At 44.8% G+C, this 28000-nt stretch overlaps 1 protein-coding gene and 1 long non-coding RNA gene across 3 annotated transcripts; one reads left to right on the top strand and one right to left on the bottom strand.

Annotated features, from left to right (window-relative positions):
* Positions 1–2114: 2114 nt before the first annotated feature.
* On the bottom strand, positions 2115–12865 carry Sftpd (surfactant protein D). 2 transcript variants are annotated; one of them, XM_013121173.3, is made up of 8 exons: positions 12789–12865; positions 10494–10692; positions 6859–6975; positions 6502–6618; positions 6070–6186; positions 5563–5679; positions 4429–4512; positions 2115–2598 (listed from the first exon to the last, which is right to left on the bottom strand). In XM_013121173.3, the coding sequence occupies exons 2-8, from the start codon at positions 10687–10689 to the stop codon at positions 2222–2224; spliced, it is 1125 nt and encodes a 374-aa protein (XP_012976627.1). In that variant the 5' UTR covers positions 10690–10692; positions 12789–12865; the 3' UTR covers positions 2115–2221. The 2 variants fall into 2 exon arrangements, with proteins under 2 accessions (XP_012976627.1, XP_021089172.2); XM_021233513.2 differs by lacking the exon at positions 12789–12865 and adding an exon at positions 11112–11128.
* Positions 12866–12968: 103 nt separating this feature from the next.
* LOC121140931 lies at positions 12969–26133 on the top strand. Its single transcript, XR_005877887.1, has 2 exons — positions 12969–13241; positions 25998–26133. It is a non-coding gene; the product is annotated as an uncharacterized LOC121140931 (long non-coding RNA).
* Positions 26134–28000: the final 1867 nt, after the last annotated feature.

Below are 28000 nucleotides of genomic sequence, written 5' to 3'. Positions count from 1 at the left end.
GAATTTCAGAAATATTTGTTTCAGTGTTGTGTCTACAGATAATCTTGATATGTTCTCTGTGTTCAGAGAAAATCAAGCCCTCCTGGCCTGTGGTGCTGCTGGATTTGAAGACTCCTCTGAAAGGGGTTGGGATATCAACATCCTCGACCTTCAACATGATAGGAAATCGTTTTTTTCTCTTCATAGAGTCCCGTTGTTCTTCCTGTTGTTAAGAAACCAGCTGGGAGGGTTGGAGAGAGGGCTGGTATCTGGCCAGGGCTTCTCACCTCTATGCTCCATATCTTTGTTTGTCTCCTGTCCTTGGACAGTCTAGAGCAGTGGTTTGCAACCTTCCTAGTACTTTGACCCTTTAGTACAGTTCCTCATATCTTGGTGACCCCTCCAACCATAAAATTATTTTGTTGCTACTTTATAACTATAATTTTCTTACTGGAATGAACCATAATGTAAATAGCTGATATGAGATCCCAAGGGGTCCTGGCCCATACGTTGAGAACGGATGCTCTAGAGACAGGAAGCAGGAATATGTGAGTAGGAGAGACGTGGGTGCGCAAAGGGTCCAGGGAGACCCCGACCCTGCCTGCTCCCCAGGGCTTCTTAAGGCACTCATGGAGCCATCTATTTATAGGAAAGATTCCTCTGTGGCTTAAACAAGATCTAGTTGCTTCCTGCTCCTGAACTATAAAGGGGCCTCTCTAAGCTCCTTCCATCTGAGTGCACAGGTGTGGCCCCTGACAAGAATTGTTTGTTCTTTATTGTGCAACTAACTTGTTTTTCAGGAGGTGCCAGGACTTTTTTTTCCCCCAGTAACAAGGAAAAAAATCTCAGTTGGGAGCTGGCTTCACACTGTCTGAAAGCATGGGTCTTTTCTCATAAAACAGGATATCTTCTCTGAGTCAGGCTGAACGGCTTCTTGGAAGAGGGCTTCAGTTTGGGTGGGGCAGACTATAGAGAAAGGATAATTCCCTCTTGTCTCTGGGACAGGAGAGTGACAGTTCCTACCTAGAGAAGGGTATTTGTGTCACTTTTATGGGCCAGTGGTCCACCCAGGTGTCCTTTGAATTTCTTGAATACAGGCACAATTAAAATAAATTTTGGAAGAATGTGTCAAAATCAACCAAATACATAGAATTGTTAGCTTTGAGGTCAGGAAAAAATTGTTTAAGACCCATCAGTCCTACCATCCCAAGCCATCCTTGTCTGAGTCCCGTCACTTTCCACATTTGAAGAAGAAGGAGGATGGGGCTGCAGAGGTTACTCAGTAGTTAACAGCACCTGTTGCTCTTGCAGAGGACCTGGGTTCAAGTCTCAGCATCCACATGGTGGCTCACAATCATCCATAATCTCAGTTCCAGAGGATCAATAGGCACATACATGGTATACATACATACACTCCAGTGAAACATTTATACATATAGAATAAAAATAAATTTTAAAATAGGTAAGTAGTATTAACTGGGGTATCTTTGAAGCAGCAGGGATAGAATACACTGGGACTGTCTGGCAGCGAAGGCTTGGGTCAATGATGCACTGGTCTTTCTCAGCCCCACTGATAAGGCTTTTGAGGAATGATATCCTAGGTGTAGCCATGACATGGAGCAGGGAAACAGACATTTCCTGCCTGGTCACTCTGCTGGGCTTTCAGACAGCTAGTGGTCTAGCCTACCATTTTTTAGTTGAGGTGCATCGAAAGGAAATTTTGATCAGAAATGGACCACAGATGGAATATAAAGCCAGGATCCAGGGTGCTCACACGCTGGATCGAATGAGAACCGAGAGCTAGGACCATTAGGTGGTGAAGAACAACAGAGATGTAAGAAAAAGCCACCAGCAGCAGCCAGGACACCAGGAACTTCTGGTAAGAGCAGAGAAAGCCCAAAGGAGAAAGTTTAATGAGGACACCTTCAGCCAGGCCAAACACAGTTGAAAGTTTAAAAAGCCTCAGGGCCAAGACAACAACATTGCATTCTATGACAGGTCATGAAGATGGACTTTTATCCTGTGTTTCCCCTGAGAGGTTTTCAGCATGGGAAGGCAGCCAGGCACGATACTCTGAGAGATGTGCTCTGTGGCAGCCTTGCCTTTGGCCTGCTTTTTATAGAGAACCCAAGTTAGACAGGTAGTCACCTTTTATTAGGATGTTGGTAACACACTGGTCTGAGCCATACCACAGAGGCCAAGCTCCTGGTCAAGTATTGTTCCGCATCCTACCCCTAGTGGCTTAGAACTCGCAGACGACGAGGCGCTGTTCTCCACACCCCTTGTCATTCCATTGGCCATTGGTGAAGATCTCCACACAGTTCTCCGCCCCACCATTGTTGTTGGGCTCCCCCGGAGCCCAGTTGGAATAGACCAGGGGCTCCCCTGTTGGGTAAGTGAACTTGCCCTCAGTGTCCACGTCTGTCATGCTCAGAAAGGCAGCCTTGTTGTGGGGTTTGATCAGCTGCTCTATGGCGGCATTCTCGGCCGCAGAACGTGGGGAGGCCAGCTGCCCTCCAGCCTGCCTGCACATCTCCTGGGCGTCCCGGAAAGGCTTTTCAGAGCCCCCGGTCCTGAAGATCTTGTCTCCAACACTTTGGCCATCAGGGAAGAGCGCAGCTGGAAGAGGAGGGAAGGTGGGCTGAAGTGGAGGCAACCCCTGGCTGGGGGTCTGGGGCTGTGAGTAATGTGCGCTGGAGCTGGGAACTTCCAGTCATCTTACGAAGGGTCATAGGGAGCCAGAGATGACGAAGCAAAGACACTCCATTCCAAAGCATTAGAATCACAGTGTACGCTGTGAGGGGGTGCCATGTCCTCCCACTCACAAGCAAGTGCACTTGAGCTCAAATAATTCAATACAAGGCCCCAGGCTGGTATAATTGTGGGGAACCTCACACAGCCTGATACCCAAAGCTCAGACACAGGCTGGTAGATGGCCAATTGGATAAAGCACTTGCTGTGCAAGTGTGAGTTGAGTCCGGATCCAGCACACCCATCTAAAAGCTGGACACCGGGGTATAAATCCGGAACCCCAGCACTGGGAGTGGAGACAGGTGGATCCTAGGGTGGGGCGGAAACAGTAAGCACTAGGTTTACTGAGAGATCCTATCTCAAAAGACAAGGTGGACAGCTGGTGAGATGACTCAGAGGGAAAGGTGCTTGCCTCTTGCTGCATAGCCTGGTGACATGAGTTGAGTCTCTGGAGCCTACTTAAGTTAGGAGGAGAGAACTGACTTTACAAAGTTGTCCTCTGACTTTCACATGAGCACTTGGTACACTTTGTCATGTAAGTCACGCATACAGGCATGCATAATAAAATAAAAAAAACTCAATGAAGTGGTAAAGGAATCTATCTGACATTAACCTTTTGCTTACACAGGGAGAGAGAGACAGAGAGACAGAGACAGACAGAGAGACACAGAGAGACACAGAGACAGAGAGAGACACAGAGAGAGAGAGGCTCTGAAAAGGAAACTCCAACTTCTCTTGTTTGGCCTGTGCTATGTCAGTTGCTGTGCAGAACTGAACAACTTTTTCTAGGAAATTACTTTTAAGCGTACAGAAGACAGGCTGTCAGTCAGGGTCTTTGCTGTGTTCTGGGTTTGGGGAACAGTCAAGGAAAGAGTGGAGCATCTGAGAGCTGGCACAAGTCCCATGTTGGCTTCAGCCTCCTAGCCCTGGAAGAGCTGGAGAGAGGGTGAAATATTCCTGAGAGGTGCATGTGTTCAGGGAAATTCGGGGTATGGTTAATGGTGAAACCCAAAAAGGAATCATACCAGCTCTTAAGGCCCTAGCAATGACTATCTGTGGCAAGACAAAGTCACTTCCTGACTCTGGTGATGGATTGCATAACAAAACCTCATCTACGTAGCACATCACACCTCTTTCATTCAATGTGCCCCAATCCCTGCAGTTTTTGTGTCTATGCATGGAAGTCTGCGAGAGATACTAGACTCTTAGGGCTCTGGAGGGGGCTTGCCCTCTGGAGAGGCCCTACATCATGAGGCTGGTTACAGTCCTGTGCTTTGACTCACTGCTCTTCTCCTCTGAGTATTTTTAAAAGGATCTTGGGGGAAGATTCTCCATGGGTTCATGATGGTCCCTAGAGCAGTTCTGAACAGGTAGTGCAGGACTCTGTCACAGGGTTTGTGATCCTGGGGGAGCTTGCATGTGCTACATGAATGCTCCCACTCACTCATCCAAAGCTCACAGAAGGACCCAGTATCTGTCCCGATGTTTGTGCCAGTCTGTGTGTGCTTATATCACACATCCACTCATGTATGTTGATGGATGCTAAATGCGCTGCTCCAGCTGCAAGTCTAGCCCTGGACCTAGTTCCTGGTCATTCCCATCCTAGTCTTAGAGCAAACTTCAGCCAAATGAAGAGCCCTAGCTCAACAAGGTCTAGAACTCATCACTGCCAGATTTCGTTTGCATCCAGGAACTCACCTTTTTTATAGCGAGAGAAGGCAGCTTCTAGATGCTGTAGTTGTCCTTTTAAGGCCTCTATCTGCTGCTTCAGTGCAGCACTGTCTACACAAGAGGGAAAGGAAAGAAATGACCATGTAAAGAATACACTGCAAGCCTAAGAAGAGCTTCAGCCTGGGCCCCAGAGAAAAGGGAAAGGGTCAAGGTGGGGAGCTCCAATCAAGCTCTACATCTGTAGGCATAGATTTCTTCTTTCTTCTTTTCAAAGAATTGTTGTGTGCGTGAAGATAGTGGTGGTGACGTGTGTATGTGATGTATGTGTATGTGTGTGTTACACATGCATGTATGTTACATGTGTATGCACATGTGATCCAAGATTGATATCGGGCATCTTCCTCCATCACCTACCACCTTGAGTCTCTCACTTGAACCCCCTGCTGGATTATTTGACTAGTCCAGCTAGCTAGTTTGCTCCAGGGATCCCATCTCTGCCATTACAGGGCTGAGATTACTGACTACCATGGCCACCCACCATTTGGGGACTGGAACTCTGGAACTCATGTTTCCACAGCAAGCATTTCACCAGCTGATCAATCTCCCCAGTGTGTGTTTGTTTGCTTATTTTCAAGACAGAGTCTAATGTAGTCTGGGCTGACATTCAACTCAGTGATCCTCCTGTCTCAGTCTCTCGAGTACTAGGATGACAAGTGTGATCCATGACACCCAGCTTCTGTTCAGGTATTTCTTATGGTCCCTAAATAAGCCTGTGAACTTCAACCAAGTCTGGCAGATGGCAGACAAACCAGATGACACCCTGCTACAAAATTCAGGAAATATGATGACATCTCCATTCTTAGGGGAAGAATAGAAACATGAAATCCTTGTATAATTCTCACCCATTGGGTTGTTAGATGCACAAGGCTAACCTATAAACCAGGAAGTCAGGTGTTGTCACCTCTTTCCCATGGTCAGCTAAAAAAATTACCAAGTTGCCTTTCCAAATGAGTTAGATAGTTAAGCCAGAAATTAATTGGCCCTCTTACCTATCTCCTGATCCCAAGGTCTCTTCACCACCTATACTAATGAGGTGCTCATACCTAGCTGAAGAATGCTGCATCCCAGTGGGGGTCCCAGCACCTGAAACTTCTGCCTTACCTGGAAGCCCACTCTCTCCTTTGGCTCCTCTGTCTCCAGGAACACCTCTGTCCCCCTTGAGTCCTGGGGGCCCTCTGGAACCTGGAGTTCCCTGTGGACCCACAGCTCCTGCAGGGCCTGGAATAAAAAAAAGAACTATCTATGCTGTGTGCCCATTTTCCAGCATCTTCACTGCATTGGACATGGTCTATCCTAATCTCAGCTATGTACCTCCCTCGCATAGACTCATGCCCAGACACATGCCAGCTCTGTGCATGGATGTCCTTGTCCCTTGGCAATCAATTTTGTATACAACTTCTCTGCAAAGAGACTCCCTATGGCTTACAATAATCCTCTCCCTGCAGATGAGCAGTCCCAGAGGCCTCACATTCACCCTCCTTGGAAGCAGTTTGCCCCCACAGCCTAGTTCTGAGTTAAAAGGTTTGTTGAAGATGGGTTACAGGCCTTGGCTGCTCTCACAGGGCGCTGTAGAACTCAATCCAAGCTCCCCATAGACTCATCACTTACCTGCTGCCCCAGCATTCCCAGGGACTCCTCGCTCACCAGGGGCACCTCTTTCTCCCTTGGGGCCTGCAGGGCCTTTTGCCCCTGCAGATCCCTGGATACCCGGAGCACCTACTTCTCCTGAGAAAGGAACACACACGGCTAAGAGTGTATTCAGTGCACATCTTTTCCTCAACAGTAGGACTTTTCACAGAACTGTGGGGTTAGGTAGACAGTTGGGAATGCTATTCCTTGCTGCCTGGGGTTCCTCTGTGGGGGGTGATGGAGAAATACTATCAGCATTGCCAGATGCGAGAGAGGTGTGCATGCCAAAGTCTTCACAGTGTTAATATCCTGGGTTCCTCCTGTCAGTCTGACCATGCCTCAGATCACATCAAGGGGCTCCACTGTTGTTCCTCCTTTCTCCTTCCCAGACTAGTCACACCCTTCACCTACCTTTGGGCCCAGCCTCTCCTTTCGGACCTGGTTTGCCTTGAGGTCCTGTGTTCCCCTGCTTGCCAGCAGGGCCTTCTTTCCCAGCTGAACCAGGCACACCTGGAAGTCCTGGAGGACCTGGCAGAAAAGGATCGGCCCATTCAGTAACACTCATCTCCTTTGGTAGTGGGAGTGTATAAGATGGATGTCAGAGCAGAGGTCAAAGAGGCAGTAGTCCATCCTGAAACAATCCAGTGTGTCCGTCAGAGCATCCTACTTCCCCCTTCTTGGGACAGGGTCTGTGTCTGCCAGTTACATATCCTCATGATAGAAGCAGCAGCCAGAGGCACCGGCTGAATCCCATGACCCATTGCTCACCACCTGGTCCACAGTCTCCTTTTGGTCCAGGTTCTCCAGCAGAACCATTGTCCCCTTTGGGCCCAACAGGACCTGCAGGACCAGGCATCCCCGAGAGCCCCACAGGTCCTGGCAAACCTATAGAAACAAAAGAAATGGATACAAAGTTAGTCCTGGACTTTGGGAGGACCAATGTCTACAGGATGAAGTCCCTGGCATTTCTTCAGCATTCTGCAGAGCATGGAAAGCCTACAGTCACACATTCTGGTCCTGTGGTGACCCACGAAACAAAAATCAGTGTCCCCACTTCGAGGGAATAGGCATCCTTGGTTTGGAGGTGAATCTATGCCACGAGTTTCCTTCCATGCAGTGCTCTTTCCCCTGCCCCGAGGCTACCACATCAGCAGAAGGCAGTCTGTCAGCACTGATTGACTGACCAGTGACCACAGGACAAGTGTGAAGATGCATATGCACATGGATATAACTGTGCGTGCATGTGCGAGCAAGCATGTTCGTAGTGTGTACCAGGAGAGCCTACTATTTTTTCAGCCACTAATTGCACCGCATAGGTACTAAATTGTTTATTGTTGTTTATCTACTCGATCATTGTTTATTTGTGAAGAGCAAAAACTGAAGATCCTCTAGGCAGCAGAGGCGATTTCCAACAGAGAGAAGACACAACCTACTGAGTGGCAGAAAATGCTTGTCAGACAGTAATGTATCAAAACTTTAATATCCAGAATATCTAAGGAATTAAAAACCAACAATAAAAAGCAAGCGATCTAATTAAAAAGTGAGCAGATTATCTGAAGAGACTGCTTAGGACAAGAAATAAAAAGACAGAAAGAAATTGAAAGAAAAATGTCAATTCCAGTAGCCATCAAGGAAATGCCAATGGAAAATATAATGAAATTGCATTTTACCCCATAAGAGTGGCTATGACCAAACAAAGCAAAATAAGCCAGGGGTTGTGGCACATGCGTTTAACTCCAGCACTCAGGAAGAAGGTCTCTGAGACTAGTCTGGTCTACACAGTGAGTTACAGTTCAGCCAGGGCTACAGTGAGAAACTATCTCGGAATCTCAAAACCATATATATATATATATATATATATATATATATATATATATATATATATATGTTTTTGCGTGAGTGTGTGTGTGTGTGTGTGTGTGTGTATTATACACAGAAATAACAAATGGTAGCAATGATATGGAGAAAAGGGAAACTTTATATAGCGAAATGAATTAGTATGGCTGCTGTGGAAAATAGTGTTAGGTTTTCTAAAACAAAACAAAAAACTAGAGTTATAATTACCATATGATCCTACTTTGCCTGGGAATACATCCAATTGGAATGTGATCAACAAACTTAAGAGATGCCTGCACACTCATATTAGTGAAGCATCATTCCCCATAGCTAAGATATGCCAAGAGCCTAGGTGCCTACTAGTGGATGAATGGGTAATGTGGTATATATCCACAGTGAGATATTATTCAGGCATTAAGAAGATAAAAATCCTATCATTTTTAGAAAAGTATGTGGATTTAAAGTGCATCATATTAAGTGAAAGGCAGACACAGAAAGAGAAATGCCCCATGTTCTGTTTTATGTGGATACTAAAGTATACATGAGCCGTAATGTAAAATAGTGATTAGTCAGAACAGTTGGGAAGGTGGGGGCATTGATAAAAGTGGATAGATTTGACTACTTTGCACTGCTGCATGTGTGGTCTTCAAGAGACTCACAACAAACCATGGGACAAGGGTAACTGTTGAAGGAGAGGAAGTGTGATATGTTTGTCTCCTCACAGAGCACTGCCCAGCACACTATGTCCTCAGAGGAGGCAGGACTAGATAGGGTTTAGAGATTAAATCCTCTGCAGATTATTTTGTAGAGAAAAGAGATGGAATCTCAGGTTTGAAAATTGTTCTATGACAAGGGAGGCCTTTCCAGGGCAAGAAGTGCTGTTGGGATGGGGTGTCTGTGAATTTTCTGGAAGACTCTGACCTTTATATTTCTTCTCATGGATGAAACATAGAAGTTTACATGGCTAAGCCACATCACACATGAACCCGGCTGAGGTAGACAGATGTACCATAACTCAGGTCAAGTATCTCCTAGCCTGACGTCTCACCACAGTGACCCCAGAAATAATCCTTGCTCTCCACATCATCTGCTCAAGGGTGTCTCTTCTTAAGTCCCAAACTGACCTTTTTTAAACAAATTCTGGGACTAACAGATTTCAAAATATGCCAAATATATTAGTCATCAGAAATTTCTGGAAAGTGACTGGAATGGAAGAGTCAGGAAAAAAAAATAAAGCCATTCCCTGACTCAAGCCCTTCCTCTGTCCAAGACCCAACCAAAGACCAGGAAAAATACATGGATGAGGCTAGTTCTAGGGCCACAGGGGGAAAGGACCACTCAACACTCAATCCACAGGTCCTTCTGGGTTCAAGAGAGACACAGGGATCTCTGAGAGAGCAAGTTGTTACACTGAGTCCCTTTCCTCTTGTGTGGTTCTCCCAGTTGGCTCTCAAGCCCCAGCACATTCACACAAGGAGTCACTTTGCATCTTACCTGAGGCATCTTCTCTTGACCTTTATCCCATGTAGCCTAGAGATTTATTCTAAGTGTCCTTGTCTTCCTTCCAACAAAAATGCCAACCGGGACAAGAAACACAGTATTTGACCCCATCAAAGCTTCAGCCCAGGGAAGAGTGCCCCTTTACTTGTGTTGCTGGTTTATTGACTTCCCACTCTTGCCAATGAGACTCTTCATGGTCAATATTTCCAGGGTCAATTCCTTCGTTTATTGTTACCTCTGCTAAACTAGGAGCATACACCAACTCGGCCAGGAGAAACACCAAGCTTTACCCAAAAGACTCAATATAAAATAAAGTCTTTGGTTCCATCATTTGTCAAAGACTATCTGGCAAATACTATTCTCACTGGGAGATAGGCAAAACTGAGACTTTGTGACACTGGGTAGGTGTCTCTGAGGGTCACAGTCACAGAGAGGCAGTCAACAGTCAAGATCTGTTTAACATAGAAGCCTATGTTCTTTCAAATTTACCATTCACCACTTCACCTGTTAAAGAAGTTTGGTATGTTCCCTGTGGGTTTTGAAAGGATTAAATGGATTTTCAAATGAATACCCACCCAAGCACAGATCCGTACAATGAAACACAAATTCCAATCTTCTGTTGTAATGTCTTAGGCAGATCCAGCCAGTAAGATATGCTTCTAGGACTTTGGCATCTCATCTTTCCCACCATGTATGCAATGAGTTTAAATATTAAAATTATTTTTCCACATAGGTACCATTTAATCAAAACAAACAATTAATTTCTAACTGCTAGAACAGGACAGGATAGGTTAATCCCCAATATCAGTAGTTTACCCATTCTTGGGGTAAGAAGAATCCAGAGGTCCCAAGGAAGGAATCAGGTCAGCTGGGTGATGGGAGAAAACACACTATTCATTAAAAAAGACATGTGTTTGGCAGTTAGTATGGACACTACGGGGAGCATCACTCCCTGGAAGGAAGAAACTCATATCCAAGTTCAGCACAGTGTATCTGGGGCTTCAGGTTGGTTCACACCCCGACCCTTCTCTCACCCCACCAGAATGAGCTCCTCATCCCAGCTCTACCTGGATCACCCTTTTCGCCCCTTGGACCCTCTCTCCCATCCCGTCCATCTCGACCAGGCAGGCCATTCTCTGTGGGGCTACACATGACTAGGGTGCAGGTGTTGGCTACCGATCTCTGTGAGAGGCTCCTCATTTCTGCTCCCTGGGTCCCCAGGGGATGCACCAGCAGGACAAGCATGGACAGGAGGTGCAGCATGGCCTGCAGGGATGAGAAAGGGAAAAGAGACAATGATGGTTCTAGGATGTGGCAGTGACTGTTGAGTCTGTAGATGAGAAGTCTCCATCCTCACATCTTCCTTCATGATGTGAGTCCAGAGCAGTAAGACAGTAAGACTCCAAAAGTAGTTTATGGAAATGAGGGTGGCAGTTTATGGCCTTTGAGGGAGGGAGTTACCTGACTAGCACTCTAACAGGGGTTGACAGTATTGCCCATCTCTCCTCTGGTGTCTGATGAGAACAGTGGCTGTGTCTAATGTTCTTCATTAATGACTGTCCTCATCCCTGGTCCTTCTTTCTGTCTGTGCACTAGGACACTGGCTCCCTTGAGGCTAAGTCTGTGTCATTTCTCTTGCTACCTGGATCAGCACCAACAGCTCACAACACTGGTCTAAAATATACCTGGGTCTGAGTGCTCGTAGATGCTTGCACTGAGGTCAGGCTGGAGGGTGGCTGCATGATTGCTAGGCAGTTTAACATTCTGGGACCAGGAACCAAGTCCATGAAGAAGATCCCAGAAGGAGCAGGTGGTGGTGGTGCATACCTTTAATCCTAGCATTTTGGAGGCAGAGACAGGCAGATTTCTGTGAGTTCGAGGCCAGCCTGGTCTGCAGAACTAGTTACACAAAGGAACCTGATATCAAAAAAAATGAGATCCATAGATATTAATAGCTTGAGAGAGACCTGGAGACATCCAGAAGTCTACTGGACTATCTGAGAGGACTCTAGGGAGAGCCTTTGTTTGGGAAAGGGCCATTCCAGGTGGGCTATTCAGTGTGGAGGCTGTTTGAGGAGGAACAAAGAGAAAATATTTAACAGAGTATCAAGTCTCTGTCTAAGAGGGCCTTTTTCTGGCTAAGACTTGACCACACTGTGGGAGACTTTGGTCACTCCCTACACAGAGTACCAGTGTCCCCTTTCTCAAGGTCTTAACTTCTCAACACCACCAGCACTTTTCAGTAGTGCCTCACGGGCTGGCAACCATTCATGTCTTCAACTGGGGGACAGTCAAGATCCAAACTATATTATCTTTGTTTTCAGAGAAGAAAGAGCCAGTGGGCAGCAGAGTGGCTGGGAACAAAGAGGCCTGTACAGTGAAGGGGTCCACTGTAACTAGGGGTGGCTTACAAGATTGCCAGGGCTTCCTGACTAGAGAGGTACTTCTCCTCCTGCTGGTGGTTATGGGTTAAAACTTCCTTTCATTTCTTATTGACAGTTTCCACAGGTCTCCACGGACTCCCTAGAAATGCCTTAATGAACTCATGGACCACTAAATCACCCTTGTTTTAGCAGAGGTTCCCTCATCAGGACTGAAAGACAGGCCCAAGTCAGAGCAAGGTCACTGTTCCTTGGCCTGTAGCCTCCCTGACTTTAGGGCCCTGTGTCTCATTCTGGGGAAGAGTCAAGACAACAAGCCTTCTGCTCCACTGCCTGTTTGCCTGAGCATGAAGGAAGTCTGCAGAGAGCAGACCCACAGGCTATCAAATCCCACACAGGCAAGTTAGCAGGGGTAGTGTGTGGGGTGTGCAGAACCACAGCTCAGAGCACAGTTTGTGCTGTGCTTTCAGAGTACGAGGTCACTGAGAACAGTGGTTCTCCCTGATGTTGGCTGGCAATTCAGAGACCCTGTGCAGTTAAGTTTATTGTTTAATAAAGACTTGAGGCTAAAAGAGAACTCAGTTTGTCTTTGTTTCTATGCCGTTGGTTCTAGTCTGAGCTTAAAATACCAGCCCAGGGAAGTCTGGGAAGTGTTTCCTCCAGTATCTTTTGTAAGAAATATGGAACCAAGGCAAAATTCCACCTGACTTCTCCATACCATCTGTGTAGGTCTGAGGAAACATTACACAGCATTAACCCACTCTACCCCGACTCAGAAAGCAAATCTTCCACTGAGCCAAGGAAGGTGACCTAGGGATAGAGAATATTTTCACCTTAGTATGTCTTCTACTTCTACCCCCCACAACTCCTGCTCCAGAACCTAGACTTCCCTTCCTCAAAATGAGTGGGATAAACAGCCCAGATGGACAAAAGGCTATCCACAGGAGACAGGGAAATGAAATGAGAGACAGAGACACTCACAGATTGCTTCCTCCAGTCCCCAGGAGCTCCAGGTAAATGAACCTCTGTTTGTCAGTCACCCACTATTTATTCTTACCCTGTAAGTAGAGCCGCCCAGCATTGGTCTTCTGAGAAAAGACACACACACACACACACACACACACACACACACACACACACACACACACACACACACACAAACACAGTTTTCTTCCTGTTGGCTCACTCACTCTTACTCCACCTACATTCTGGAACCTGCCCCCAATATACCTAATACTACGCACACCTGGCACCTTAGCGATGCACTGTTGGCCCGTGACCTCCATATCCTCTGGGAGAGAGGAGGCATTCCCAGTGTCTGGATATTGGAGATGTCCAGCAATCCGAGATCCAGAGCCCAGAGCCCATCATGTTGAACAACAGCCTACAGTGATTGAAGAAATAGGAAACCCTCACAGCTGCATATCTCCAAAGGTAGGATCCACTGCTGTGTCAATTTCTCTTTTCATTTCAAAAGCATTGCCCAGATATTGAGAAAGAACTGTAAGCTGCTTGGCATAGCCGTGAAGGGTGGGGCAGTTAAGGAGGCTGCAAAGGCAGTGACCCATGTAGTTCAGGCAGCTGCAGCTCGAAGTAGACACTGTTTTGTATATTGCACTAAAATACAAAGAGTTCATCACTTATCCTCCATTGTATAAACTTCCCCTTAGCAGGTGGGAGTCTTGGTCCTTGTTCTTATATTTAGCAAGTATTTGACTTGTACATTGCCCTGGTCATTAAGAGTGGTAACAACCCTTTAGGCAGCTCTTAACTTCCAGGGTCTATTGGGAAATTGTCAATTGTACTTTCATTACTATAATCTTTGTTCCAGATTCCCTACTCTTGAGTTTTTTTTAAATCTCTCTTCCCCCCTCTTTCTAATCTCTCTCACATGCATGCGTGTGTGTGCCTGTTCAAGCTCCACATATCTCAAGGTCAAAGTGGCTTTATCTTCTGATCCTTGAGTTAGGGAAATGTTTTTCTTTTGAAGAAAAACTCCATTTTGATGAAAAATAATTTGGATATTTTTTCTTTTTTCTTTTTTTGGTTTTTTGAGACAGGGTTTCTCTATATTGTTTTAGAACCTGTCCTGGAACTCACTTGGTAGACCATGCTGGCCTCAAACTTGTAGAAATCCACCTGCCTTTGCCTCCTGAGTGCTGGGATTAAAGGCGTGCACCACCAATGCCTGACCAATATTTCTTTCTTTCTTTCTTTCTTTCTTTCTTTCTTTCTTTCTTTCTTTCTTTCTTTCTTTCTTTATTCCTTTTTGGTTTTTACAAGACAGGGTTTCTCTGTATTGTTTTGGAGGCTGTCGGTCCAGCCTGGCCTCGAATTCACAGAGATCTGCCTGCCTCTGCCTCCCGAGTGCTGGAATTAAAGGCGTGCGCCACCACCGCCTGGCCAATATTTATTTCTTTAGGAGAGAAAAAATACTACAACATACACAGCTGAAAGAGACACATAATAGTGGAGACAGCAGGGAAGCCAGTACCATTTATTGCTGGCTACAGCCTCTCTGGAAGGGAAAAGGAGCCCATGCAGTTGACAGTGAAGACAATGATGACAATATCCACAGTACTAAGACTGTCGTTAGTACTTCTTTGAAGTACCTGATTGTAGAAATGGGCTGGCCGTGGGAATCAACTAACCCCATCCCTTCCACAGTAACTCTGGGAAAACTGGCCAGTGGCCAGTGGGCCTGCACTCCACATTGGGAAGGAAGACCTTCTACACAAAGTAGTCACACTGTAAAAAGGAGTCTAAGCAATTGTGGAGAGGCTACCTTAGATGCTCTTTCCCTATAATGAGAATGATGACTACCTTAAATACCATCCTAGAGCCTTTTTCCAGTAACTGATGGAAGTAGAAGTAGAAATCCATAGCTAAGCACTGATCTGAACTCCTGGAATCCAGTTGTAGAGGGGGAAGAGTGATGAACAAAAGGGTTACGACCATGCTGGGGAAACCCACAGAAATAGCTGACTGAGCAAATGGGAACTCAGGGACCCCAGTCTGACAGCTGGGGAACCAACATAGGCCCAAACCAGCACCCCTGAACATAGGTGTCAGCTAGGAGGCTTGGGCAGTCTATGGGGCCTCTGGCAGCTGAACCAGAATATATCCCTAGTACACCAATGGACTTTGGGAACCTATTCCCCATAGTGGGATACTGTCTAAGCCTAGATACACGGGGGAGGGCCAAATGACTTGACATATTTTGATGATCCCTCATGGAAGGCCTCATCCTCTCTGGGGAGTGGATGGGGAATGGGATGGGGGGGCCTATGGGGGCATGGGAGGATGGAAGGGAGAGGAAACTGGGATGGATGTAAATTAAGCTTGTTTCTAATTTAAATAAAACTTATAAAAGAAGAAAAACAAAATCTAAGCCATGAAAAATAAAAGTTGACTTCTGCTATGTGGCTTCCAGAAATCAAACTCAGGCTGTCAGGCTCAACACTTTACCTACTACCCATCCCTATTTGGGAGGGGGTAGGGGAAGTTAAGACAGGGTTTCTCTGTGTAACAACCCTGGATGTCTTGGAACTCACTCTGTAGATCAGGCTGGCCTCCAACTCATAGAGACCCACCTTCCGCTGCCTCCTGAGTCCTGGGATTAAAGGAGTGCAGCACCACTGCCTGGACTCCATTTTATAAAATTACACTGATGTATTTACTTTGGGAAGGGGATCATGCCAAGTAACACATGTGGAAGTCACAAGACAATTTTCAGGAATCTATTTTCTCTTTCCACTGTGTGGATCCTGTAGATAAAACTCAGGTCATCAGTTTGGTGTCAAGGACCTTTACCAGCTGAGTCACCTCACTGCTCCTTTATTTAAAGAAACATTGCTGTCTCTGACTCTCTGTGTGCCTTTTAAAAGTCTTCCTAGGGATGGTGAAAATCCATGGGAAGCTTCATAATAAGACCATGTCTCAAAGAAGAAAGAAAAAAGGGTATTTATAAAACTTGATAATGAGTGATAATGCAAGAAAACTTTCCTCTTAAGTTGCTTTTGGTCATTTATAAAACTGAAAATCATGTTAAGGAAATTAAACCAGATTCCGAAAGACACAGGTCACACTTTTCTCTTTTATGAATGTGCTGGTTAGTTTTTGTCAACTTGACACAAACTAGAATCACCTGGTAGGGGGGATCTTCAACTAAGGAATTGCCTCCGTCAGATTGGCCAATGGGCATGTCTTGTGACATTTTATGATTTTTTGATTGGCGTGGAAAGGAGCAGCCCACTGTGGGCAGAACCGTCCATTATCAGATGGTCCTGGAGAAAGGTCCCTGAACGTAAGCCTGAGAACAAGCCAATAAGCTGCACCTCTGTGGTTTCTGTTTTCTGCTCCTGCCACACCTTCCCTTGATGAGTGATAATGCAAGAAGCCTTTCCTCTTACGTTGCTTTTGGTCAGAATATTTAATCACAGCAGCAAAACCCATATCAATATAATGAGGAATATAGATTTAAATGTCAATGTGTGTGTCGTTTTCAAACATATGTTGCTATTGTAGTTTGCTCATGTTCACTCCCCACCACTGTTCTCTCTTGTGTGCCGAAGAGGAGACTACGCAGGAAGGGAGATTTCTGAGAGTAGGAAAAGCAGATCAAAAGCATGTGTGGAGGAGAACAAAACATTATGTTTCCTCTCATATGGAACCTAAATTTAACCATGTGTGTTTGTGTTGGGAGAGAGAGAGAGAGAGACAGACAGAGAGAGAGAGAGAGAGAGAGAGAGAGAGAGAGAGAGAGAGAGAGAGAGAGAGAGAGAGAGAGAGAGAGAGAAGAGAGAGAGAGAGACAGAGAGAGAGACAGGGAGAGATGAAAATAGAAGGACAGCTATTTGAGGGAGGAAGAAGGCTAAAGGGAAGGTGGAGAGAATATGAACAAACTATAATGACAGACATGTATGAAAATGTTATGATGAAAACAATTTGAAAGAAAGAAGACGAGAGAAGACCATATGTGATAGATTACAAAGCACACAGAATCGCAAAGGAACAGTTAGTTCACCCAATCCTTTAGCTCTCTTCTCACAGAGAGCTCAGAACCCAGGAGCCTACCAACATGGTACTGTTGATTGAACAGAATAAGAAAACCTAAGGAAGATGTGAGTGTACTGAAGAATGGCTGGAGATAGATCTGCTTCCACTGCCAATGCCAAAGTCAAAAGGGAAGGCAAACATAAAAACAGAAACGGAAAACCAAGAATCACCATGTGCTAAAAATTCATACGACATTCCACGACAGGAAGGGCACAGCAGCACGCTTTGAACTCAGAACCAAGGTCTACATACTGCCATGCCACCTCTTAGAAGTCCCAGACGGTCCCTCAGGTTGGGTAGCACAGATGCTGAAGTCTTTTTGTGACAGCAGCAATAAAATAAGAGCATGAACTCCTAAGGAGAAATTCTCCATTTTCCCAAAGGCACAAAAATGATTTCCTCCCAGTACGAAAGCCGCATTTGTGAATCAGTGAGTGAGATGTGTTAGGCAGCATCTACTCCTAGAGTCCAGGTTGCTGAGGAAGATAAGTGTGTGTGCAATTGTCTGTCATTTCCCAAAAGAGGAAATAATAATACCCTTTTCTTGGGTGCATTATTTTTATGTTTATGCTTTCCTATTGGATGTGGCCAAAATTAAACAGTCTTTACTACTAAAGCAAGGCAACTCTCCCTATTGGCTACTCTTACGGACTTAAGAAGAACATCTTAACTCCTTTAATTTTTGCCTTAAAAGGCATCTGTTTCCATGAAGGATTAGGGGAAGTTACTAAATGGTTGTTTTTCCCTAACAGACCAAAGGAAGAGAGATGAAGGGAAAGAATCCAATGGTGCAGGTTATATCTGGAGCACTGTCATCCTTATGATGTTGCCAGAGCATCAGCTAAGCATGGGTAGGATTGTTCCCTAGGTACCACCATCTGCAGTTCTGGGGCCTCAGCCTTTTCTGGAGCTTGGATCCTAGCACTGGCCTCTCAGACTTAGTGTCTGTTCCATAATTTCTGTGATGGTTCGAAAAAATGGCTCTCAATGGAAGTGGCACTATTAGGAGGTGTGGCTTTCTTAGAGGAAGTGTGTCATTGTAGAGGTGGGCTTTGAGGTCTCATATATGCTCAAACCACACCCAATGTCTCAAACCACTTCCTGTTGCCTTGGAATCAAGATGTAGGACTCTGAGCTACTTCTCTAGCACCATGTCTGCCTGCACACCACCACATCTGTCTGCACACCACCATGTGTGTCTGCACACCACCACATCTGTCTGCACACCACCACCACCACATCTGCCTGCACACCACCATGTCGCACCATGATGATAGTGAGCTAAAGCTCTGAAAATGTTAAGCCACCTGAATTAAATGTTTTCTTTTGTAAGAGCTGCCTTGGTTATGGTGTCTCTTCACAGCAATAGAAACCCTGAGACAGTTTGTCTTCCAGAAGTTTCATTTTCTCCTTTGAATAAACAGTCTTCTTAGCCAGAGAAGAAAAACCTACCTGAAAGACATGCTTCTGAAAAGCCATCCTTTGAGGTTTATTTTTAACTTTCAATTATCGTTGACTGTGTCTTTTGCCTTACAGGAGCTTCTCAGTTTCAGGAGGTCCCATTTATTAATTGTCAATCTCAGTGTCTGTGCTACTGGCGTTATGTTCAGGAAGTGGTCTCCTATGCCAGTTTGTTCAAGGGTACCTCCCACTTTCTCTTCTAAGAGGTTCAGTGTGGCTGGATTTATGTTGAGGTCTTTGATCCATTAGGACTTAAGTTTTGTGCATGGCAATAGACATGGATCTATCTGCTGTCTTCTACATGCTAGCACCCAGTTATGCCAGCACCATTTGTTGAAGATGCTTTCTTTTTTCCATTGTATAATTTTAGCTTCTTTGTCAAAGATCAGGTGTTCATAGGTGTGTGCGTTAATGCCAGGGTCTTCAATTCGATTCCATTGGTCTCCCTGTCTATTTTTGTGCCAATACCAAGCTGTTTTTGTTACTATAGCTCTATAGTAGAGCTTGTTGAGAGGGTACCTTAAATGTCTCTCCCCTATAATGAGAATGAGGACCACCTTAAATGTCATCCAGGAGCCTTCAGCCAAATACTGAGCCAAATTCCTGGAATCCAGTTTTGGAGAGGGAGGAGTGATGAACAAAGGAGTCAAGACCATGCTGGGGAAACCCACAGAAACAGCTGACCTGAGCAAGTGGGAACTCAGGGACCCCAGTCTGACAGCTGGGGAACCAACATAGACCCAAACAAGCACCCCTGAACATGGGTGTCAGCTAGGAGGCCTGAACAGTCTATGGAGCATCTGGCAGCTGAACCAGAATATATCCCTAGTGCACCAATGGACTTAGGGAGCCTATTCACTATGGTGGGATACTGTCTAAGCCTAGATACATGGGGGAGGGCCAAATGACTTGACATATTTTGATGATCCCTCATGGAAGGCCTCACCCTCTCTGGGGAGTGGATGGGGAATGGGATGGGGGGCCTATGGGGGGCATGGGAGGATGGAAGGGAGAGGAAACTGGGATGGATGTAAAATAAGCTTGTTTCTAATTTAAATAAAATTTATAAAAAAAGAAAATCAAAATTTAAGCCGTGAAAAATGAAAGTTGACATGACAGTGATCATAGTATTGGCTTATTGATGCCTGTGCCCTCGACAGGATGCACTGAGAGGAAATACAAAGAGATTTTTGTGGTGCTTTTGCTAGCATTGTATAACCTCAGTCTAATCATGACAGAATTCCAGATAAGCTCATGTTGAGGAACAATGCAAAAATAATACATTACCTGGGTCAAAGTCATGAGCTTAGCCAAGTGAAAGTAGGCTAAGAAGATCCAATGACTAAACAGGATGTGGGATTAGGGACTGGAACCTAGACCAGAAAACTAACATTAGAGGGGAAATTTAGAAAATATGAATAAAGGTCTTGGGTTCCCGAATAGCACTGAGCTCAGGTTATTTTCCTGAATTAGGTCAATGTACTGCTGTTGTGAGATATGGAAAATGTAGAGCCAGGACCACATGGTGCAGAAAAAGTGCTTTCTTCCCATGGACTGGCCATCAGCTCCATTTCCCATTCTACTAAATGTCCTGGACACTACAATAAGACATGAAATTAGAAAAACACATCGGATTAGAAAGAGGTGAACCTGCCTTTACTTGTCACTGGTGTGTGAGTACAGGGAGTTCTGAAGGATATGCACAAGGTAGCTTCAGTTAATAGTTTTCTTGACATTAGAGGATACAAAGTCAACGTATGAAAAGCAATTACATCTCCACATGTTCCATTCATTTAATAACAAGCAATTGAATTCAATGGCACAACAGTAGCCAATTGGGTACTATTCTTAAGTAATTTTAAATATATTCCAGATCTGCACACTTGAATCTTATAAAACCTCCATGCAACTTTTAAATGTTAAATAGGTATATTTATGGACTAAGTGACTTGATATTGCTAATTCAGTTTTCACTGAATTGATCTACAGATTTAATGCAATACTTATCAATACCTTAATAGGCTTTTTGTAGGCACTAACCTGACTCTGCATTTCATATGAAAGTACAGACAATCTAGAACATACTTTGGAAGATGTATACTCTAGAAAATGTTTGTGTGTGTAGGAGTGTAGTTTGGTTGGCCTTTTCCTTCCTTCCTTTTTTGTTTCCCTTCTTCCTCCCTCCCTCCCTCCCTCCCTCTCTCCCTCCTTCCCTTCCTTTTTTTGAAACAAGGTCTCACTGTGTAGCTTAGGTTATCCTGGAATTCACTGTGTAGCCAAAACGGGTTTCAAACTTGCAAGCCTCTTGCCCCAGCCTTCTACGGGCATGTCTGTGTTCCCATGCTCTGCTTTATATAACCTAATCTTGAGATTTGCTATAAAGCTTGAGTAATTAGAGTGGGGAATTTTCTGGGGATAACCATGCAGTTGGTTGAATACACAGTCTCCAAACAGACCCCAAATATGTATCATTTGCTTGTTCTTATTCAAAGGTGGCAAGATACTTTGGTGATTGGTACAGGAACACCACATGAGAATGGTTGCAAAAACACCAGTCATCTCAACCTTTAATTACTCTGCATGGGCACTAACTTGAGATGGATTATAGAATGCTTTTAGCTACATTAATTGCCCAACCATCTCAATCCACAATTCATGAATGGATAAGTCGTTATTTATAGAAGCAATGGAATGTCGATTGGCAGTGACAGCAGGATAAACTACTGACAGGTGCAATTAGAATAATCTCAGAAACAGGCCGAGTAAAAGACAGAAAACAATGAATCCCATTGTTTTGTAATGAACTAAAAATAACAAAAAGCAAGAGTATATTCTGTATAATGATGGGAAACTCTGGAAGTAGAGAAGCCTCTGTACTAACAGAACAGAGGAGTGGGTCAGGGCCTCAGTGGCTCTAGGAAATTACTGTGAATGGAAAATCCAGATGGATGTGGTGATGGTTACAGAAGCCTCTTCAGGTCCCATGATCAGATGGTTACATATTTGTCAATTCTCTTCAAACAGTACATTCTTTATGGTTGCTTTTTTTGCGTATGAATTATACCCCATAGTACTGATGCTTAAAACTTAACCATAGGCCAGGCATGGTGGCACATACCTGTGATGCCAGCATTTGGAAGGCTGAGGCAGGGGGATCATAAGGTGGAAGTCAGCCTGGGCTACGCAGCAAGACTGTGTCAAAATGGTAAGGGCTGAGTGTTTGCCTAGCATCACAGGGTCTTGAGTTTGGCTTTAACATTATAAAAATGAATAAAAATTAACTATAGATATTACTTTTTGTACCTTCATTTCATGATAGTCATGGTCCCACCTGAGAGACCTGTTCCAAAGCTCATCTTCCTAGGTCAGCAGCTCCAACCCTTTGTCTAAAAGCCACAGTTAGGGGCCAGAGAGACAGCTCAATGGTAAAGAACTCTTGTTGATCTTCAGAGGACCCGAAATGGCTTCCAAGTACCCAAGTCAGATGGCTTGAAACCCCTGTAACTCCAGCTTCTGCACACACACAATTTTTTTAAGGAGGCAGTTTGATGCAAAATAGTAGTAGGCTCGCCCCTCATGCCAATGGTATGAGCACCCCAGCTGCAGGCTCTTGGCCAGGTTTACAGTACCAGATATGAGTTTCCTCTGGTGGAACAGGCTGTATGTTGTGGTTAGCCTCATAACAGTCATGCTGCTTTTGTGTTCTTGGGTGTATCTTTCCAGGGCTGGTTGTTGCTACAACTCCCAGGGTTCACAACTGGCTAAGGCAATGGATTATTTTCTGCAAGCAGCCTGCTTAGCACCTTCTAATGCTCTGTAATCTAGCCAGCAGGAAGCTTCCAAGTCAATACTATGACCTGTGCTTGAGGGTTCTATTACCATAGGTTGGTGGAAGAGAATTTCGATTTAAGTCTGGCTTGGTAAAATGAGGTAGAGATTATGCCTTGTAGAAAAGTATTCTCCATATTTGAAGGAGAAGGTGGACTCAGGGTTTTTTTGGGGGGTACAGTTTTGAGAAGTCAGTTCTCCCAGGCTCTGATCTTTCCTCCTGTCCAGAATTCTTCTTCAGGTCTCATAACATCCCATGTCTCTATTAACATACTAAAAGGCAAAGGGAAGATTTCTCTCCTGGGTGTTGGAAGAGCAGTTAAGGTCAGTTTCCCAAGCGAATAGGAAACAGATAGGGAGTAAGGGATGTCAGGGTTTTGTGTACTTGTCCAATCAGTGCTTAGCTGAAGGAGGTTAGTGCTTCCCCAGAAGGCATATCCACTTCCTATAATTTTTAGTCCTCTCTGCTACACTGGTGACTTCATTACTTCAACTCCTGTCACCAAAATATGGTGCCCTCAGCAGTAGGTCCTTGTTTGTTTTGGTTTTCAAGGCAGAATATCTCTGTGTAGCCCTGGCTGTCCTCAAGCTAGCTATGTAGACCAGGCTGGCCTCAAACTCACAGAGTTCTGCCTGCCTCTGCCTCCCAGGTGTCACCACCACCACCCAACTTCAGCAGTATGTTCTTACCATAAATTTCTGTGGGTAATCAATAAAATGACAATAGCTTGTATTGTTTTGAGAGGTCTCTTGGACATCTTGGTCCAATAACTTGAGGGAAGAATCTCACACCTAGTGTTGGACTTTGTATTTGGCAACCTATGACTTCTGGGAGTAGCAATATTCTCATGCTGGCAAGTTCATTATGTGGGGCTATATTATTTATGATTTATTAAAGCTTGTCTGAGGGCACAGAAAGCAAAGCTATCCATAATCCATAAAACCAGACAAGAAGATACACACCTTTAATCCCAAAGCAGCCATATTAGCTATCCATAGAGCCAGGTGGCTCACACCTTTAATCCCAGGACTCAAGAAACAAATAGATGGATATCTGTTAGTTCAAAGCCACTGAACTACATGAAATTGATCCAGTCACACAAAGGTGATCTCAACACTTGGGATTATATGCCTTTAATTCCTCTTCTTTACCTTCCTCCACCTAGAGTGAAAACAGAGAGTGTGGCAGAGCATTTGTGGTCTTGACAGATCCTAGCTCTTGGACCGCACAAACTGATGTTCTAGAATCTTTAACTTCAGAAACCAAGCAAGTGCAGAGGTCACATTGATTCTCAGAGGTGCCTCCGCCCCAGCTCTTGAGCCCTAATCCTCCAAGGTCTAGCTTAAGCCCACATTCTCCAGGGAGCTCCTCATGGCCTGCCCAGGAATCAACTCTACCTCTCCCAAGACCATTTATTTCTTGCCGCTTTACACTGTGACAGAAGGCCAGCTTCCTTCTGCCTCTCTCTATCCTTTCCATTCTCTCTCCCAAGTAGCCACCTGAGTCTTGCCAACATGTCTGTGACTGAAACCTGTAGGCACTAACAAATGGCTACAAGAGAAGTACCCCCACAAAACTGCTCACATCACAAAGGCTGTCCAGGGTACCAAAGGTCATAGGGAACAGTAAGGTCACAGGGAACTGTCCCCCCCTCCTACTAACTAGCTGGTCCCTGTTCACCAGAAGCCAATCTGTCCTTTCCAGAAGCCTTTCCTAGGACACACGGACAGCTCTTCAGCATCCCTCCTGTTCAAAGCAAGAGACCTGCTTCTCCCCTTCATGATAAGAATGAAACAGGCTGAAATTTCCTGCTGCATCGACAGCCAAAACTAACATGCTGAGCTCTGTTTGTGAACTTCCTGCCGACTTCCTGCATCAGTTAAAACCCCTCTCTTATCTTGAGAAATGTACACTTGCAAAATAGCTGTTCTACCCTTATTGTTCCCACTTCTATAAACAGGATTGCTGAAGAGAAACTCCCGTTCATAGTACTCAGTCAGATATGCTAACATTCAAACACATCCAGGGCAGGAAAGACAAAAAATGATGATGAGTAGCCTATAAATGTTGTGAAACTCTCTGGACTGGAGCCCAGCCTATCAGAACATTAGCTTGGTTACACCCACAGGTGCAATAAACTTGAGTTCTCAAACTTTCTGATTGATTCTCAGCAGTCTGACATCTCAACAGGGAGAAACCTCTTACTACATTGTCTGTGGGAAACTGAAAACTCACTTTCCAAACACTGCCCAGGAATGGCTCCTCCCTTCCTTAAAATCTCCCTCTTCAACATGACTAGGGGAAAAAGGGCTACTGACAAATTAGGTCCAGATGAAGGCAGAGGAGGAAAGATCAGTCTCTAACATTGAACAAGCAACAGAGGAACACTCCATAGGGCTGTCACAGTGTGTGTGTTGGGGAGGGGACTGGACATATGCAGTGAAATCACACACGTAGTGATGAAAATTTCACTGAGATGCCTCAGTAGATCATTCCAGCCTCTGTGCTGTTAGCAAAAGGTGTGGTAAATTATAGACTGGTCAGGTTGGAGCTCACTGAGAACTGGGGCTGTCTAAATAAGCCCTCATGCACCAAATTCCAGAACTTTCAGGCAGACTGTGGTGGCTCAAACCTGGATTCTGTGAGGGGAGGGTAAGTCAAGATGATCAGCAAGCAAGTGGCCAGCCTGAGCTACTGAGACCTGGTCTGAGGGGGAAAAGAGTTAGGTCAAGCAGCGGGCCAATGCTTCTCTCAGTGACACGCAGAAAACATTTTGACTCAAGCTCTAAACACGAGCATGAGCAGTTAGTGGTGCAGAAGCAGAGGCTCTCAAGAAACCTCCGTGAGATGGATCACACACGCCAGCTCTGAGAGACAACGTGAATGAGTCTGCAATAACTACAAGAGAGGAAAAGGGCAGAAAGGGACAAGAAAGGTGTACACAGGATCCACAGTGTTACAATAATCCCACCTGGCCCATCTACCTACCCTGATAGCCCCTGCTTCTTTCAGAAGTGCCAGTCCCTTTCCTGTGTCTTATATATACAGCTTCTGGCTTAGCTGTCATGAATTCAATTTGGTTATTTAATAGTGAACATATTTTATTTCCTCTTCCGTTATGGCCATTGGTGTTGTTGGGTCTAGTAGGTTGGATTGGCAATTGTCTTTTATAGTTTGGAATGTATCACTCCATGCCCCCTCTCCTCTGATAATAATAATAACAATGATAAGAATAATAAGGATAATAATCTTCAGAATTTTGAATTTTGAAAACACTGTTATTCATTGTGTCTATGGAGAGATCTGGACTACTACAATTCCTGGCACATTCCTTTTACAGACTTATAGAATATTCTCTTTGTACTTAGTAACCTAAAATCTACTAGGCATTGGACCCAGACCATACTCACACTAGTCACAAGTTCTGTTACTGAGTCACACCCCAAGCTTTAAATAAAAAATGCACATCTTTGGCTTTTGGAGACTTTCTGTTGAAGTATTTCTTTGACATTTTTCCACTGTCTTCCCTCCCCTTTAATACTTTCCTCCTTCCCTGTTACCCTCCTTTTTTTTTTTTTTTGAGACAAGGTCTTAAGGTAGTGCAGGCTGACCTAAACCTCCCTATGTAACCAAGGATGATCCTGAACTCTGTGATCCTGCCTTCATCTCCCACGTGCTGGGAGTCCATGCATGGACCAAGGTATTTACTACCAACACAAGCTTCTCTGCTATGTTAACGGCTTTTATTCCCCCTTAGAGCAGCTTAATTTGTAATCTTTTCCTCTCACTTTGCCATGTCTATATTTTCATATGTTTTCACTCTTTATTTTCTTTTTGCACAGCTTGTCAAAACACAGCCCATGCTGATCTCAAACTTCGTATGTAGGTGAAGATGACATCCAACTTCCTGGTCCTCTTGCCTCTGGAGTGCTGGAATTGTAGTTATGTTCTCCAAAGCTCAGCTGGACTTCTTTTGTTCTCGCTGTCTTCCAGGCCTTTCATTGAGTATTTTATGTGTTTGCGTGCTTTACCAGAGTGTATATATGCAAACTACAAACAGAACTAGTGATTGAGAAGGTCAGAAGATGGCATCAGAACCCCTGGAACTAGAGTCAGAGACACTATATATGAGCTACCATGTAGGGGCTGGAAATTGAATCCATGTCTTCCAAGTTGGAAGTTGTATTTATGCCTGATGCTGGTTATTTGGGAGGGAATGGTGGTTAAAAAGTGTGTGAGAGAGAACCTTAGGGCTTAACCACTTGCAAATCAAGCCAGTGCCCTGACAGTACAAAACGTAAACAAAACAATAACAAAACAAAAACAAAAATGAAATAGAACAAAAAAAAAACCAACCAATCAAACAAACAAATACAATATTGAGGGATGGCTCAATGGTTAAGAGCACTGACTGCTCTCCCAGAGTTTGCTTCGTCCCATAGCACCTGCACAGCAAGTCACAACTGTATGTGACTCCCGTTTCAGGGGATATGGTGCCACCTCCTGGCTTCCCAGACACCACCATGGAAATACATGCTGGCAACACACCCATTCACATAAATTTAAAAAAAAAGTGACTGTAAAGTCTGAGTACACCGAGAGCTTTTCACAACTTTTTCTTTCTTTTTTCTGTGTGACTGTGGACAACCTCATGTTACTGTGTGTGGGCAGGGTGGTTGGGATATCTTTGGGAAGTCATTTTCTTCTACATGCACCCTTTGGAGCATTGCCGGTTCAGCAGCAAGCATCTATGTGCTGAGCCATCCCAATGGCCCATGTGTAGGTGTGGGCTGCGATGAAAAATTGATAACTAAAAGACATAAGCGTTTAGGCTATGACAAAGAAAGAGAGAGCCCTCTGATCACAGAGTACGTGACCAGAAGCTCGATCCCATGAACAGCTGCACCAACATCTGCCCCTTGCCTTGAGAAGACTGGGAACCAGATAGCCTCTTGACCTACTGGTTGTAAAACTTTTAGATCACAGGATGTTCTCTGGTCGTAAGCCCCTAGCCCATAGATGTGCCATTTTATTTTACCTAACCAGGTGACTGTTACTGCCTTCTTCAAGGCCCTTCATTTCATGATGACCTTGTATGGAAACTTAGTGTGCTAAGTAATCTCTGTAGCCATGGTAACCTTGAGAATTTAGTGGCTGATCGAAGAAGAGGCAGACTCCCTTGGTTAAGTACTGAGCTGAACTCAAGAAAGCCAGTAACAGAGAGGAAGGACTGATGATCAAAGGGATTAAGACTGGGCTGGTTTAACCCCCAGAAACAGCTGACCAGACAAAGGTTAACTCTTGAATCCCAGGCTTCAGCCTGGGAATCCAGCATGGGACTGATCAAGACCCCTGAATCTGGGTGTCAGTGAGGAGGCCTAGGTAATCTATTGAGCCTTGGGGCAACAGATCAGTACTCATCCCAAGTATACACATGGACTTTGGACTCCCATAGAACAATGTGAGGTGCACTCTCACCCTGAACTCTTGGGGAAGGGTCTAGGCCCTGCCCTATATGAAATGACAGACTATGGACACCCCCATGGAAGGCCTCACCCTCCCTGGGGGAAAGAGGGGATAACGGGGGGGGGGTTGGGGGGAGGGCACAGGAGGAGGGCAGGGAAAGGGAGAGGGACCTGGAACTGACTTGTGAAGCAACCTTGTTTCTTATCTAAATTTAAACTGGAAAATAAAATAAAATTAAAAAAAGGACTCTCCCTCCATTTTTTCCCTTTAAAAGCTTCTCCTTTTGGCTGCTTGGCATCTCATCTCTCTGCCATGGGGAGAGACCCAAATTGGCCAGCTTGAATAAAAGAAATCTTTTGCTTCTGCATTAGAAGTGTCA

Source organism: Mesocricetus auratus, unplaced genomic scaffold, assembly GCF_017639785.1.
Source record: "Mesocricetus auratus isolate SY011 unplaced genomic scaffold, BCM_Maur_2.0 Super-Scaffold_100006, whole genome shotgun sequence".
NCBI lineage: Eukaryota > Metazoa > Chordata > Mammalia > Rodentia > Cricetidae > Mesocricetus > Mesocricetus auratus.
Note: the sequence above shows the minus strand (reverse complement) of the source record. Positions and strands in the feature narration are given on the sequence as shown.

Bases quoted from the DNA above. Each gene is read 5' to 3' on its own strand.
- Sftpd (XM_013121173.3), bottom strand. From the start codon at position 10,689: ATGCTGCACCTCCTGTCCATGCTTGTCCTGCTGGTGCATCCCCTGGGG. The intron at 6,619-6,858 runs GTGAGCAATGGG...CTTTTCTGCCAG, and splicing joins AGGAGACTGTGGACCAGGTG to GTCCTCCAGGACTTCCAGGT. The intron at 6,187-6,501 runs GTAGGTGAAGGG...TTCCTTTCTCAG, and splicing joins AGGAGAGGCTGGGCCCAAAG to GAGAAGTAGGTGCTCCGGGT.